The 17,634-nt window shown below is 35.4% G+C and overlaps 2 protein-coding genes across 2 annotated transcripts; one reads left to right on the forward strand and one right to left on the reverse strand.

The window, feature by feature from the left end:
* Window positions 1-1,877: 1,877 nt before the first annotated feature.
* LOC127874567 (trafficking protein particle complex subunit 6b-like) lies at window positions 1,878-10,404 on the forward strand. Its single transcript, XM_052418958.1, has 6 exons — window positions 1,878-1,990; window positions 5,244-5,305; window positions 7,314-7,431; window positions 8,167-8,250; window positions 8,791-8,884; window positions 10,121-10,404. The coding sequence occupies exons 1-6, from the start codon at window positions 1,910-1,912 to the stop codon at window positions 10,150-10,152; spliced, it is 471 nt and encodes a 156-aa protein (XP_052274918.1). The 5' UTR covers window positions 1,878-1,909; the 3' UTR covers window positions 10,153-10,404.
* Window positions 10,405-13,726: 3,322 nt separating this feature from the next.
* On the reverse strand, window positions 13,727-17,189 carry LOC127874559 (queuosine salvage protein-like). Its single transcript, XM_052418941.1, has 5 exons — window positions 17,106-17,189; window positions 15,992-16,373; window positions 15,477-15,717; window positions 14,902-15,134; window positions 13,727-13,959 (listed from the first exon to the last, which is right to left on the reverse strand). The coding sequence occupies exons 2-5, from the start codon at window positions 16,323-16,325 to the stop codon at window positions 13,745-13,747; spliced, it is 1,023 nt and encodes a 340-aa protein (XP_052274901.1). The 5' UTR covers window positions 16,326-16,373; window positions 17,106-17,189; the 3' UTR covers window positions 13,727-13,744.
* Window positions 17,190-17,634: the final 445 nt, after the last annotated feature.

Below are 17,634 nucleotides of genomic sequence, written 5' to 3' on the forward strand. Positions count from 1 at the left end.
ATTCCAAAATATTATTATTACTTTCACGATACCTGTTATATATATATATATATATATATATATATATATATATATATATATATATATATATATATATATATATATATATATATATATATATATATATATATATATATATATATATATATACGTAAAAACATAATACAAGCACCTCTTTGCTCTTGTGGCAAAGAAGAAACAGCTTGCCATTATTTTTGCACTGTCCATTTTACTCCACCATTCGAGTGCGCCTCTTGAACTATGTATCGCACTTCTGCATACCCTCTACCAATGTATTGCTTTTTGGAAATCCTCCTCTTTCTTTGGAGGCCAACTGCAGTATTTTTGCAGCAGTACATACCTTTGTTGACAACTCTAAGTGCTTCGACAAGACGCCGACGCATTCGGTACCAATTCTCTCATAATCCTAGCGTGCTCCCCAGCTCCGTTCTAACTCTTGCTCCAACCTCGTTCTGCCACTCTGCTTCCACTCTGCTTCCATTTCTTTATCTATTCCCTTCACTAGCTCTTCCTGCAAGAACTTTCCACCACAACCACTCGACATTAACATCTGTTAAATATGAAGTCCTTCTCGCCTAACGCATCGTGTTTTTGTCATGCTCTTGGAACGACTTACAATAAGCTTATTTTAGCTTCCATGTCAATCCACATATTACTGTGTATGTTATTCATGTATGTGCATTCCGAAATAAATTTGTTTAAACCAAATTACTTGCAAAAACGTAATTACGTTATTACATATAATAAATATGGCATGCTTGAGTCGCTAATTCTTCTAAGCAACAAGTATCGAGTATTTTTGTGTCGTATTTAATGGCACGTTTAAACAGATGCCGGTAAACATATGAACGCAACCCATCCTGATGTAATAGTCTAACATTATTCGTTCATTCTAGTAGTTATATTTCCCGGGATAACTTCGGATGAAAGGAGTTTGACCAGAAATTAATTGCGCCTACAGCTGGGTTTCCTCTATTCACTGATATCTGTGTCACTATTCGATATGTTTCGATCCATGTGACAGATACATAAACTCTACCCATCTATAGTGTTTAGGGCTGAGCTATCAAAGCGACTACCCGGTTTCGTAAAGATTGACATGAAATATTTTTAAAGTGGCTGTTATGGTGCCTCGTTTAACTTTGTATTAATAAGGAGATATCTGATATTGTAATTATTTGCCTTTATTTTTCTGGAGAGGCCTAAAATGTACAGTTTTATGTCTCACTGAAGAATTGTGCTCATAAATGTTAACCCTTTGCATGCTGGGAAATTTGTCGTCTGCTAAAATGTCGTCTGCAGAATTTCTAAAGTTAGCATTTTCTTCGATTTTTTTCAAAGAATACTATCAGAATAGCAAACAGTTTGGATCCTGATGAGACGCCACGTTCTGTGGCGTCTCATCTGGATCCAAACTGTTTGCAAAGGCCTTTAAAATTCAGCTCCAGCGCTTTAAGGGTTAACACGACAATTCAGCTCTTAAATGGCTGAATGCATATGGGCAAGGCCACGGGTTTAATAGGGAAAAAATAAGGCCCTCACTTTGCCTTTTTTAGGATACACATTGTCATATTCGATAATTCCACGAATAAGTTCTTGAACAGGCAGATGCTTTGCATTGACCGTTCCAAGGCGGTTACCCCAGGTTTATTCTTCTATGTGTGTATGTTGTTTCGTTTTGTGCTGTTTTTACTGTTTTGGCAATTGGTCACTTGCCTTAAGTAAAGGACCAACTAATTATTTATAATGAGAATGCAATACTGCTCCAGCAGCTGGAGTTTCACTTCTTTATCGTGAACAGGCAAAAGAACGGAGGTTGGGACATAGTGCGGTGTAGCCTTTTTGACGTGGTTATCGTAACATTTAATAATTTCAATAAACTGACAAGATGGCGGACGATGTAATTTTCGATTTGCTACACTCAGAAATTGTAGCCTTTCTTCATCGAACTACTGAAAAAGATAACCAAGTAAGAACGAATGCGGTCAGGCACTTTATTCACATGAGAGTTTTGTTTTACTCAATCATCGGACGGCATTTATATGGTTCATACAATACATGTTAATTGACATATACAAATCTCCCAGGAGTATACAGTCAAGTTACCATTAGTGCATTACTGGATCATTACCCATAGCGGATCACTTTGATGTTGAAGACTGCGTATCTCGATAAATATTTGACAGTTTGACAGTTTAAGATGATATTTTGCACACAGCATCTTCAAGGCCTGTTCTTTAAAACGCATTGTAATCAGAGCTACTCTTTGTCTAGTTGCAATAATTCAACTCTCAGCTTAGGCTGAGAGTTGCAATGCGCTCTCTCTTGTCCATGGGTGCAAAATGTTATCAACAATTTAAAGGTTGAAGAACACTGAAACTGCAAGAGCTTATTAAAATTTACCTATCCAGCGATTTTCCTCCTTCTTTATAAAGTACCGGTAAACGGTACTTTCCCAATCAAGCAAAAATTCCCGAATTCCCAAAGCGGCATCTGAAAAAATCCCAATCGACGTCCGAATTTTTTCTCAAAACCACCGAAATTTTCGTAACAAAACCCAACTTTCGGCGAGCGAACAAAGAAAATCGTATAGTTGTGTGTAACCACGCACTCGATTAATTTGGGGTTTTATTATTCAGCGCGTGCAATCAATAGTGTCGTTACTGTGTCCGGTTCTTTTGTCAGGCAGCCAGCGTACTGTTTTATGTCGGTTTGTAACCTTGCCTCTGTGGAAAGGGTGTTCAGTCTAATGAACAATCTTTGCACAAACAATCGGGACCGTCTATCACACAACACATTGACAGCACTAATGATGCTGTGCAGAGAGGTATGCCAGCAACTGATAGATGATCAAACATCAAAGATTGTTGAAATTTTCAAAAAAATGAAAGACAGAGACATTGCTTAACAAGAGATTAAAACAACTTGTAATTGATTTTGTGTGTTCTTTATAATATTTTATTTATTTCAACTTAATTACTTAATGGTCATTAAGGCATGCCTGCAAATGATTCTTTTAATGGGTATGTTCAATTAAGTATGAACTGTATGATGTATTCAATAAAACCCAAACTTCACGACGCGATTTTCCCAATTTAAGGATTTCACAACTCGATTTTTTCCCAATTTTGAGGTTTTCACGACTCAATTTTTCCCAATTGGACCGGTACGGGTACTTTTCCCAATTGGACAAGGAAAATTGCTGCTATCTAAACCACAAACTCATCCAAATGGTACCATTGAAGCATTGAAGCAAGAAATAATTGATTTGCATTGACTAAGGTTTTGTTTTGTACGCTGTATCCGCCATATTGGAAAATTGACCCAATATAGGTCAGGTCGCATTACACCAATATTTTGTACGTCGCGTTATGTGTTGGAGCCAAAAAGTCGATAACGATGTGGTATTCGATACAGAATACACTGTTTAAACATAACAATGTCAGCGAGAAAAGTGTGTTGAAACATTGTCGTGTTTTTATCAGATGCATGCAAAGGATAACATCCGTAGGTTTCCATTCAGGTAAATTTAACATGGTTATGAAGTTTATTCATTATTTTCCTCAATTTTTCTCGAACGACGCCTGTAACTCTGTTTAGTGAAGCGCACGGATTCGCTGCGCTGAAATGCACCCATGTTTATGAAGGGGTGCATATGGACTGCCAGAGCCGCCATAGCAAAAATTATCAAAGGTTCTGGGAGTCCATTGACTACTCTTTGTCAAACATTTCGGTATGTTTTGCTAACATGTATATACGACTTTGTTGACTTCCGTCTCGTTTCCAAATCGAGGTTGAACATTTTTTTTGCGGCCACATGCTATAACTCTGTTGGAAAGTAAGAAGTTTACACATAAATTTAAAGGCCATTTAGTAGTCTTTCTGCCTGCAAAAGTTCATTTCAGTTTTGATTCGTGTTTAAGACTTTGCAACACCTTAAATGAAATGAAGAATAAGGTCAATAACGAATCAAGCTTGATAATATGCGAATTGATAATATATTATATTAAAATATATGCAAATCTTGTTGATTCCTACAATAAATCATCTCAATCTGAATGTTTTATTTATGTTCCATTTTCAATATTGATAATTTGATATGATTCAAACAATTTACATGGCTTATAAAATGCCCATATCTTTTTGATCTTTCTAGGATTTTCAACAGATAATTCACACAAGAACACCATGCATGAAGTTTGGATACAAGACCACATATAGAAAACAATAAATAACAAAAAAATGAATATCATTTTTAACTGGCAATGTAACTTGGTCATTGTAAACAACACATTTCATGTTTCGACAGTTCAAAGTTCATCACTAAACAGACGTCTTTCGTTACCAATTAAGGAAAACGATGAATAAACATCATATTAAACATATTTAGTTTACGAAAATGGCAGCCTATGGACATTATCCTTTGCACGCAACCAAAAAATCGTGATATTTCACCACGTTATTCTTGGCTCTTGCTGTCATTTTCCGCGAGATTGCTGTGTTGCAGGCTACATAATCTCCCAGCTCCAAATCAAATATTCATTCACAAGCAATTTAGCTTGAAATTTTCAGTTTCAGTGCTCATTTTATTTGTTCACTTGCAGATAGTTCACTCTGAGAATGATACTGACAAGATGTTCCTTCTTTTTCTCAATTGGGAAAGTACCTTTTACAGGTACTTAATAAAGAAGGCAAACAATCGCTGCATTCCCACATACTCCAGCACAATTATGATTTCCAAAAGTCTAAAATTTTACCAATTCACCCTTAAATAATTTATTAGAGAAAGAAATTAGTTACTGCAAGTTTGCTTATCTTGATAAGTTTTGTTTCTGTGTTAGTATATTGTAAAATATTTTAATCCATTCAGTCAACTTAGTTACTTTCTTTTCAAAACAGCATGAAACTGTTTTCCCTCAGTTTATCAGTGTATTTTAAAAAAGCATAGAGATTCAGGCCTATAAAAGACATTATGTTTTTAGTCAAGACAGCAACTTAATAATATTTTCTGACTTTGTTGATAAGGATTAGATAATTATGATATCTACTAACTTGTCTATAATCTACTTAATCTTTGGCTGTGCTAACCAAGTAGTACAGAATGTTACCCGTCTGGGCAACCTACCATTAATTTTAGTTTATAATATTTATTTAATGCAGCATTGTTACAACTATGGCAGAGCTTATGGCTCTTGTTATTAATGAATAAACCTTTTTTTAAGGACCAGTGTATCAACAAGCTTGAGTCACTTGGATTCCGCATTGGGCAGAGCATAGTTGAAAGGTAAATTTTAGGGTCTAAAGCCAGGGCCAAAACACCAACTTTGGGGAAAGGGCCACAGACTTTTTCGTGGACAAAAAGGCACAATTTTCTGGCTTTGGGGAATAAAAGTTACTGAGGTAGATTGGACATTTAGAGACAAATGCATGATTTTAAAGAAATTTCTGCAGGGAAAAGGGCCTTTTTGATTAAGGGTATGAAAAAGAGTCCCCTTGCGAAGAAGGGTTTTTTGGCCCTGAAAGCTGCGTCATACCTGAAAAAAAAATACATGAAACTGCTACCTAAGCACTGTTTATATGTATCAGAATGTAGTTAACCATTTAAAGGGATCTTTTCACGCTTTGGTAAATTGACAAAATTGAAAAAAGTTGTTTCAGATTCGTAAGTTTTCGTTTTAGTTGTGATATTTGTGAGGAAACAGTAATACTGAACATTAACCATACTCTAATATAGCCATTATATGCATCTTTTGATGATTTTAAAACCTAAAAATTATAAAGCGTTGCAACGCGAAACGATTGAATAATTTGGAGAGTTCTGTTTTCGTCGTTAAATTTTGTGAAACTACGAAGATTGCTTATATAAGGTATAAAATACGTCAAGAATGTGTACTCTGCGGAATAGCTCAGTAGGCTAAAGCGTTTTTACTTCAGGACTCTGGCAGGACTCCAGGGGTCACTGGTTCGAAACCTGCTCCGGGCAATGTTCTTTTGCTTTTTTTATTTTTTTTCTTGATTTTTTACTGGAGCTTTTACGATCCAATGTTTACATTTATCAATATAAAGCATTTAATGACTAAGTATAAAAAAATGCCAAAATCTGTGAAAAGGCCCCTTTAAGAAAAGTACATTATTTTGCTTATTGCCAAATACAATTTTTCACAAATCTATTTGACATTGTAAGAAAGGTAAGGTAAAAAATGGGGTGGTGGACATGGTAAAGATGTCAAATCTTATGAATGACTCAAAACTTCAGAAAATACTTTATTATGCAGCAGCAGTAAGAGGCGTAATGCACTTAACGTGTCCAACCGCATGTACATCCCTACATACTGAAGCTTGTGTTTTAAACATTGATGTTGATCTTGCTAAAACATTCACAGTTGAAAGTCAGACTAAAATGTGTAGATGATCGTAAAGTAAAAACTTTCATCTGCAAGGAGTTTTGGCTAAATTATTTCCCTCTGTTTGTATTTCCTCTGTAAGTTGTGTTTTACAACTGCTTGGCTAATTTAGCAGATGACCTTAATGAACAATAAAAAAAATACCCGGTATTTACTCAAATTACTGCATTAAGGTTTGGCTGAACTATGGCCCTTTCTCTGTTTTCCACAATAGAACATATAGCCTTATAAAATTTTGTGTAGTTGACATCTTATGAACCACTTCGTGATTTCGTTCAAACTTAAACAACTGACTGAAGTACATGTACATAATAAAGTCATTGATTTGTAAATGATTGTAAAGGACAAAATGTTTGCTGCAACCAGTTTTGGCAGAATGATGGCCCTTTGTCTTTCTTTTCACTGTGGTGAATGTAGTGCTTTTGTCAGTGTTCAAAAACATGTTTTGGGGGGCATTAGTGTTTGTTACATAGTTCTTGTTTTTATTCTGCAAAGAAGTTTCTTATTACGGGATTATGAATTAACCTTAATTACACTCTGAAAGTACTTTTATGCACTCAAACAATGGATTCTTTACCCGTGTATGGCTTGCTCATTTCAAAAGCTTTAAAATTGCCCTGAATTACAGAACCATAAATGGCATTTAAATCTTGTCAAAAGAATTGTGCTGAGAGATAATGCAAAAATAAAGCTTGCAGAACTCTTTAGCCTTAAACCGTGTTTGGAATTCTGACTGCTGACTAACAGCTTTTTTTTTTAATGTTATGAATATCAATCGTCTACATTACAGTTTTTATGTAGTTGACTAACCAACATAAGTATGTCTTCTTATTTGGACTTCCTTTATTTATGTCAGTGACTGATCTTCACATGTACTGCACTTTGTAGGTTCACAAAAGAATCTCCACGCTTTAAAGACGACCTAGACATCATGAAGTTCATATGTAAAGAATTCTGGAGCGCTGTGTTTAAGAAGCAGGTTGACAACTTAAGGACCAACCACCAAGTAGGTACCCGGTTAATAACCCGGTTTAATTTTGAGTGAACATATTGTTCTAGGCTTTAAACTATATTTATGGACCTTTGAAAAAAGTAATCAGACGTTGAATAAAGAAACAGATAACACACCATGAAGTAGGGAAAACGTACCCAATCGCTTATACATTATTGTGAAAATTTTCCATTATTTTAGTAAGATTATTTTTATGTATATTACAAAATATTTTGTACGATACCAATGTTTAACTTCAATTAATTACAAAAAATGCTGGTAACACAATATTGTAAATTTACTTTTCTTGTTTAGAACAACAAAACACATGTGTTAATGATACAATTAACTCTTTATTTTAATTTAAATTATTGATAACAACAAAGTATTATTTTAACTCTTTTAGACATACTCTTGCCAAATGATTAAATGGCTACACATCTGCACATTTGTAAAAAAAAATCATTTGGGAACAGCTTTTCCTTTTTTAACCCTTACAATGCGGGAACCGAATTTTGAAGGCCTTTGCAAACAGTTTGGATCCAGATGAGACGCCACAGAACGTGGCGTCTCATCAGGATCCAAACTGTTTGCTATTCTGATTGTATTCTTTGAAAAAAATCGAAGAAAATGCTTATTTTATAAATTTAGCAGACGACATTTTAGCAGATGACAAATGTCCCAGCATGCAAAGGGTTAAAGGATTTCTTTGTGTTAAAGTTTGACGTATACTCTGTATTTGGATTTCAGGGTGTCTATGTGCTGCAAGACAATAAGTTCAGGTTTCTCACTCAGATGTCAAGTGGTAAACAGTACATGGAGGTGGCTCCTAAGGTGAGACTTACCTATTGTTAACCCTTTACCACTTAGATAAGTATTTTGATGCATTTGTAGTCCTCCTATTTTTAACCATTTACCACTTCTTTTGATGTGTTTGTAGTCCCTTAGAAAGTTAATTTAATTAACGACCTTTCTTACTAGATTCAAGTTTTAAAGGCTTCATTTCCAACCCATAGATATGGATGAGCAGCAAACAGCATGAAACCTGAACAGCCTGCGATTTACTCGCAGGCTGTTCTGGTTTATGCTGTTTGCACATAGCCATTTTCATCTTTTCTCTGAGTGCGAGTGTTAATACTACTTTAAATTACTTCACAGAAAGCTATTTCTTAAGAAATGCACTTTATGATGTGTTATTTAAACATGCTTTCTACAGATATGATTTACGTCAGAGGTATCATAAATTTGAGTGTCTGAACACTCACTTAAATGAACTTGAAAAATTAATAAATGCTGTTTTTTTGTTGTTTAACTAAGAGGAATGTTTTGTTTCTACATGTAAAAAGCTTTTATAACAACTGCAAACATTTTCAGTACTTAGCCATGTCCTGTGGTGTTATCAGGGGTGCATTGGCAAATATTGGCATCAACTCTGTTATAACTGCGGAAGTCAGTGCAATGCCATCATGTAAGCATGATTGATTTGTTTTACATATGGGCCTTTCTCTGAGACAATGGTGTTTAAAGCATGTGCTTTAAGTGCCATCCCAGACTATCATGTGCAGTTCAATTAGGCAAATTAGGGACAACACTTTCCGTCCTTAACCCTTTGCATGCTGGGAAATTTGTCGTCTGCTAAAATGTCGTCTGCTGAATTTCTAAAATTAGCATTTTCTTCGATTTTTTTTCAAAGAATACTATCAGAATAGCAAACAGTTTGGATCCAGATGAGACACCACGTTCTGTGGAGTCTCATCTGGATCTAAACTGTTTGCAAAGGCCTTCAAAATTTGGTTCCCGCACTGAAAGAGTTAAGTGCCATCCCAGACTATCATGTGCAGTTCAATAAGGCAAATAAGGGACAACACTTTCCGTCCTTAACATGATGTTCCGTAAGATGAGACTTCCTTTATACATGTATATATGAGCCGTGCTCTGGGAAAAGGGTTTTAACCCTTTGCATGCTGGGAAATTCGTCGTCTGCTAAAATGTTGTCTGTTAAATTTCTAAAATTAGCATTTTCTTCGATTTTTTTCAAAGAATACTATCAGAATAGCAAACAGTTTGGATCCTGATGAGACGCCATGTTCTGTGGCGTCTCATCTGGATCCAAACTGTTTGCACAGGCCTTCAAAATTCGGTTCCCGCACTGAAAGAGTTAATGCATGTCAGTAAAGTATTGTCCCAGATTAGCATGTTTATTGATGTAAGATATTTAAATTTTGCTTAAAAATTGTTAACAACTAATGCATCATTTTATTCCTGAACATTATGATATCAGTTATTTTTCCAAATCTTATTGCTTTATTTCTTATATCAAATACAAGATTTGCAAATACCGGTAATGTTTGTGCAATACATTCCGCTATTTAAATTAATAGTGAAGGATGCATGTTTGCACAGGTAGACAATTTATAGTGGAATTCTAGTCCTCTGGATTCTTTAGTTAATCAAATAATGGTATATATTATTTATTCTTTATCAAAGTCTCTTCCAATATAATACAATTTTCACAATGTTCAAATTAAATTAAAATCATGATCATGATATTGGTCATTCAATTTATGAATTGTAAGAGACATTTTACTTTACAAAACCTATCATTTTTACATTATACAAGTTAAATAACCACACTTAGCCTTATCTTATGTTACCAGTACGGTATTACATGTTGTTTTATAAGTGCGTAATACTGTTTTTGCAGGTAAATTTCAAATCCAGTTGCAGCGTACTTGACAGAGTGAAAACAGGACATAGAAATGGACCACATTTATTAAATATACTGTGATATGAAGACAAAACTATTGCTGGTTCACAAGCTGAGGTGTTTAATAAGCAAACAGTGGATATGTTGTGTTTGATCAAGGGTATTGTTTTTGAATGCATTAACTTTTTCAAAGAACTGGCTAATATCGAGTATACTTGTACATTTGTATATTGCGGTATTAATGCGAAAAAAATTGTGTATATAATGCCATCTGAAGCTCATCTGAAATTGTGTAATTTTACCTTGATTGCCTATGTCAATCTCATGGTGAGCTTTTGTGATCATCTTTTGTTTGTCTTTCATGTGATGTCAACATTTACATTGTGAACACAGTCACTCTAGGTGCCCCATTTATGGCCCAATCTTCATGAAACTTGGTCCGAACATTTTATCAAATACTATCTCTGAAAAGCTCGAAACAGGATTTGGTGGGGGTAAGAAACTAGGTCAAAAGGTCAAGTTAAAGCTCTAAAAGTAATATTTTTTGCCCTATCATCAAGAAACTTATTCTCCAAATATCTATATTAATGATTATACAGGCTTTTTCTGCTCCATTTTGGGAAAACACCACACTGGAAATTTTGGGAATTTCGCGTCATGAAAACCCCCATTTTGGGAAAAAAAATAGTCGCAAAGTTGGCTCAATTGGGAAAAATTATCACATGTAAAAAGTGTTTCTTATATTTCAAAGAAGCCGTTAACTGGTAAATAAAGACTTTTTTGATAACTTATTATTAAAATTTTACAAAATATTATGAACATGTGTAATAAGTGCAGGTTTTTTAATCTGAATTTGGGGAAAAGGCCTGACCTTTTTTGAGGTGAAAAAAATCGCACGAAGCGCCAGATTATGAGGAAAATAAGGAAAGTCTTAAATAATCATTAACATATTTTACAGTTTTTAAAACAAATTCAATGCAACAAATAATTTAATTATGCAATACTTTCTATATTCTACACTGGATCAGGTTAACTCATATAATTTAAGGTTAAAAAAAAAAAAATTTTTTTTTTTTTTGGAATTGGGAATAAAATTTTTTCAATTGGGAAAAAAACGACCAGATTTGCATTGGGAATGGGGCCGAATTTCGGACCCGTGGCATAGGGCGCAAAAAGCTTGTGATATATCTGCTTAGTTTAAGGTCAGTTGTAAAACTTGTGCATCAGGGGCGTGACAGATTTCCTCATATAGCTACAGTGAAACCTTGTGACACTCTGGGAGTCACATGTTTTGTCCAATCTTTATGACACTTGTCAATAACATGTGTTAATGATATCCCAATAGACTATTACATTGATTCTGGTTTATTGAAAAACATGGCCACCAGGGGATGTGCAGTTTTCTTCAAATGGCTATAGCAGAAACATGTGAACACTTAGGTGAGGGACCTCTTGTCTAGTAATAAGTTTGATTGATTCTAATTTAAATTTAAACACCCAAGTGTATGTTTATATTGATAAACATTTTAACAAGGAAGAAAACACAATGTGTCTTGCAAGTTTCATAAAATAGACTAATAAAAAAAGAAATTTATGCTACTGCAATGTGAATGTGGAATAGAATGCGAAATATGTGCAATATATTGTTTATTCATATGATTGGGTTTGTAATTTGCTGATGTATTATGTATAATTAGTAATTAAAAGAAAAGAAAAATCCAAAATGAAACATAAAATACTCTGTATTTTTCCGGATTGTCAGCCTTCACGTTTTTTGTTTCAGCATGAATGTTCACTGTTCTTTTTTAGCTCATCTATTTTTTGGAAAAAAAATGAGCTATTGTCATCACCTTGGCGTCGGCGTCTGGTTAAGTTTTGCGTTTAGGTCCACTTTTCTCATAAAGTATCAATGCTATTGCATTCAAACTTGGTACACTTACTTAATATCATGAGGGGACTGGGCAGGAAAAGTTAGATAACTCTGGCGTGCATTATGACAGAATTATGTTCCCTTTTTATACTTAGAAAATTGAAAATTTTGGTTGAGTTTTGTGTTTAGGTCCATTTTATTCCTTAAGTATCAAAGCTATTGCTTTCATACTTGCAACACTTACATGTACTAACTATCATAAGGGGACTGTGCAGGCAAAGTAATGTAACTCTGACTGGAATTTTGACAGAATTATGTTCCCTTTTTATACTTAGAAAATTGAAAATTTTGGTTTAGTTTTGTGTTTTGGTCCATTTTATTCCTTAAGTATCAAAGCTATTGCTTTCATACTTGCAACACTTACATGTACTAACTATCATATGGGGACTGTGCAGGCAAAGTTATGTAACTCTGACTGGCATTTTGATAGAATTATGTGCCCTTTTTATACTTAGAAAATTGAAAATTTGGTTAAGTTTTGTGTTTGGTCCACTTTACCCCTCAAGTATCATAGATACTGCTTTCATACTTAGAACACTCGCTAACTATCATAAGGGGACAGTAAAGGACAAGTTGCATAACTCTGGTTGTCATTTTTATGGAATACTGGCCCTTTTTTGACATAGTAACTTTGAATATATGGTTAAATTTTGGGTTTAGATCCACTTTACTTCTAAAGTATCAAAGCTATTGCTTTCAAACTTAAAATACTTTCATGCTATCATGAGGGTACTGTACCTGGCAAGGTGAATTTTACCTTGACCTTTGAATGACCTTGACTCTCAAGGTCAAATTATTAAATTTTGCTAAAATTGCCATAACTTCTTTATTTATGATTAGATTTGATTGATACTTTGACAAAACAACTCTAACCTGACATACCACAATAGACTCCACCCAAACCATCCCCCAAGCCCCCCCCCCCCACCCCCCGAATCCCCCCCCAAAAGAAAAGTGTTGTTTTTTTCTTGAAGATCATCTAATAAATGACCAACACACCCTAACACTATACACCCCCCCCCCCTCCCCCCCCCAAAAAAAAAATATATTTTTTTTTTTAAATATCCCACCCAAGAATCCCCCCCCCTTTTGGAAGAAAATGTAATAAATGACCACACCCCCACACTATACACCCCCCTCCACTCCACCCCTCCTTCCTTTGTGATTGAAAATGAGATAGGTTCCTTCACCTTTAAAAAGAAAAATAGATGAGCGGTCTGCACCCGCTAGGCGGTGCTCTTGTTGTAAACATTGTGATTATTTTAAGCAGCACACAAACTATATCACTACTTAGGTAATATCTTCACATCATTTTTTAAGAAAAAAATATGTTATGCCCTTGTACAGCATCAGCCTCAATTTTCTCTGAGCAACAGTTTTGGTATTGTTGCACACCGTTGTGTTTTTTTGCAGAATGTTAAAAAAAGTGTATGACACAAAAAAAATGTACAACTAACTTCAAAATGTCAAGAACTCAAAACTTGGTAATGCACTGCTGCAGAGCCGAATCCGCAACATTTGGAATGTATTTTAACAATATTAAGAAAAAAGTTGCATGGTTGTATTTAACAATCGATAGGAAAACCGTGATGAGCTGTTACCCCTGAAGTTGTTTTCATTCAACCTTCGATTATAAGGAGCAGTTGATATCTATACGAAGTAAGGCAAATATGTAAAATAAGGACATTGGTTTAATAGTAAATACAGCGGATCTTGTGAAACGGAATGTTTCCCATCTCGTCGGCATGTGCCCGACGGTAATCCCACAAATAGAAGTCAATTATGATCGAATTAGAGATCAGATTTCTTCCGTCGACGTCGGCATCCAAGATCCGTCGGGTTTCCTCACTAACCAGCTCGGTCGCCCAGATGCTGCAGCCGCGGATTTCCACTTCGTACCGGTCACCTAGACAAGTCATGTTTTCAAGAAGTCTTATATTTGTATACATCGCCGAATGTTCTCATGTATTTCAGTATTTAAAGGTACAGTACATGTTTCATTGTGTATTTTGTGTTAATACATGCACATCAAAACATAATAGCACAATAGCCATCATGCTATACTGTTTAAATTGTAAACTAATTTAAAACAACGTTCGATTTTCTCTTGCCGATCATCACTGATAAAATTATTTATAAAGAAAAGCTCTGTTATATGTCACATTATGACACTGTTTTAACTTATGTAACCTTTTAGTTTTAGAAAAATATACATAGAAATGAAAGAAGTCACAAGTGCTACCTAATTTCTTAATGTCTCTTAAACAAGTATTGTCTGCATGTTTCACTTACTTGACTTTCATAAATTAGTTTAAACCTATTTATTTTAGCTCGATTGCATCGAAAGCCTATGGCTTATATAAACGCTCTCGAGTCCGTTTCCTGGGCCTAGAACCAGTACTTGGTGTCTTTGGGGGAGATCTAAAGAACGCTCCCGCTCGGTAGGGATCGAACCCGTGACCTCCCGGTCGCTAGGCGGACACCATATCCATTACAACACGGCGACCTTTCATAAATTAATTCTTACATGATGCATGTGTTGTCAACTTAAAAAAATTAAGAAAAAGATGGGTGGCAAATTAATTCCGCTCACGTCGCTAAACCCATTTATGCCTAGCGTCTAGATAAATGGCCTTGGCATGATGCGGCGTCTCATCAGGATCTGCGCTGTTTGCTTAAAGGAATTTCTATAAGAAATATTATAATTATAGAAATAAATATACTAGACATCCCTAATTTTGGAAATAAATTGATTCTATTTAGAAGGATGGTAGAGTCCACAAGGCATAAATGGGTTAAAGTAATTTCCATTAATCATATTTTGCATGACCATTCGTAGATGACTCACCAGTTTTCATCATCGGGTCCTTCCGTAGGAACTCCATTAGCTCGTCCGAATACTCAATCACTCCGAAATAAAGCAAAGCCTGTGGAATTCTGTAGTCGGCAAACATCGTGATTGTGTCAATGTCCGTGAACTCCCCGTAACCTTTACCTTCGAAGCACGCCCAGATGTCGGCCACGAGGATCTGCGCGCGCTTGTAAATGGCGACCGTTTTCCCGCAAAATTCTGTCATGTCTCTGAGGAAGGAAAAACAATATATGTGTAATTCACATGACGTGATTTCATTTGCGTATAAACTTACACCGCAGACCATCACTTGTCAGCTTTCTTTACTGTCTTATCAATCTATGTCATCGAACATAATAATGAACACAATTGTATTATAGTTATTCTATAATATATCACTCTCAAGTGTCTTTAAATTTGTAAACTGTGATAACAATATAAGTCATGCTTATTATATCGCAATTAGAAAATAGTGCAGTTAAGCAGCTATTCTTCTTAAAACGGACAATCAAGTGTTGAGAAAGCTGGGTATAAGAGATATAACATCGTTTAGCATAACCCTCGAACCGGACCTGTAAGAAGGGAAGTTCTCCACAATCATTTGTACCAACGTCTGCGCACTCTTTTCGCATAGCCTGATCACGTTGACGAAACTACCATCGAACTTCTGCAGCAGAACTTTTCCCGCCTCCTGAAGCACTTGCAGACGTTCGTCCAGTAGAGGTATGGTCTGCTTCGAGTCGGAACGCAGCACGTGCTCGAGCTTATCGCGCGTGATCGTCGCGTAGAAATGCGGATCAGTAAATGGTATGCCTGGAAAAACAATTAAGTGTTCCATCATTGCAAAACTGTTAATTTCCACAAGCCTTAAATGTTTCATATTTTACGTAGAAGAATATTATGGCATTAGGGAAGTCACATTTAAAAGTACAAAGAATATAATTGTTAAAACACAGGATTTTCTGGATGATGTATTTTTTCAAACAAATGTCATTGGTGGCGAGGCAATACAAAGACTAATTCTTTTTTTGTTCAACAAATTAAAACTCGCACCCTATAATACAAGTACCATCGCTAAGATACTTACCCTCGTCCAATGCACGGTTTATGGCGGCGCACAAAGACCAGTAACCCGTGTGCTTTTTCCCGCCATAGTTCACAACATACTTGTCGTTTTCGTCTTCTGACCAAAAGGAGAAATTCAGCGTGTCGGAGACGAAAATCCAATCCAGGGCGGCTTTATCCATGGTCTTAGGGTTGAGTTCGTGTTCTTTCCAGCTCTGCATGTTGTACGAGCCCTCTTTAATTTTCTGCGCCATGAACTCGGCAATCTTTCGCACTCCATCGGAAATGATCTTAACACCCTTGCTATTTTCCGCGATGAAACGCCCCGAGTCACGCGGTGTCATGATGGTCGCCATGTTCGACAGGTTTGATACTGCTCTCACAAGGCAAAAATGGTGCACCACCTTATAAATCGTAAATTAAACGAAGAATAAAAAATATTTCACTTCTGAGACAAATACATTTTTACGACGTAGACATGCGTAACAATTTTCATAATCTCGTTTTCTTAAGCAAGTAAGTTATTTGTTGTAGGTATATCTTCTTTTTTGACGGGATCGAACAGTCACCGAAAGTTAAAAGAGGAACAAAGCCGAAACGAAACAACAACAACGTGAAACATGTTAAAGGGACCGTCAACCAGATTGACGAAAAAAAGAAAAGTTCTAAAATACCGTATTTTTTTACAATTATTGGTTTATATTCATTAAAATATCACGACTGGTATATTACATTACATGAAAAAAAGTTCTTAGGACCTTAATCTGTATAACCTGCCCTGACACTATGTGGAACAAAATTATAAATCACATTAAAATTGATTATCATATGAAATATGTAAGTGTTACTTGCGTATAAACATATCTTATATAATTGTACAGTTTTTACTTTCTCAAAATTCCAAAGAACTTTAATTAATCGACAACCAGTGATCATGAAATAGCACGATTCACCTCCCTTGTGTCGTGTTATATGGCACGTTTTTAAATATTAAGTAAAATTAGATCTAAGTCCTCATATTTACATAGTTTGCCTTTAAATTTGACAATACAACAAGTTGTGTAATGCACTATTGCACGGTATTAAGAACATTTGCGCAACTGCAAAATGAATGTTTAGAAAGAGTGTCAACTTACTGAATGTTATGAATCATTATCCATCTACCGGAACCACATGTAGAACCTTGATAATCGTAATAAGGGGACTGAACACAACCTACAACGTAAGCGATACTCTCCCCTGCGCGGCATGAACCCTATTTTATTGATAAATAAAAAATGTATGGATCCATTTGATTTGAAGACTGTGGAGTCATGTACTGTTGTACTATGTTAGATAAGTCAATTTTTCTTACGCCTTCTGCAGCTTTTCGTCGCTGTCTTGCGGGACAGTAACAATAAAATACTTTCTTGCGACCAATATTTCTCTATTTTTGGGGTAAATTGTGCATTATTGCCGCACAGTGCGAGTAGGAATTTAAGCTGTTTGTAGAAAAACTAGTTGTGTCTCAATTAATCGCAAAAGACTAACATCTCAGTTAACTTTTTTATTGTTGCAAATGAACGCTTGCCTATATGTGACCACGAACTGCAGAACACGATTATTTGCTGTTTACAAATTACAAAAAAATGCATTTTGAAAAATGTATTGGTCTCTGCTGTTTTT

The sequence above is a fragment of the Dreissena polymorpha genome, chromosome 3 (assembly GCF_020536995.1).
Source record: "Dreissena polymorpha isolate Duluth1 chromosome 3, UMN_Dpol_1.0, whole genome shotgun sequence".
In the NCBI taxonomy this organism is placed as follows: domain Eukaryota; kingdom Metazoa; phylum Mollusca; class Bivalvia; order Myida; family Dreissenidae; genus Dreissena; species Dreissena polymorpha.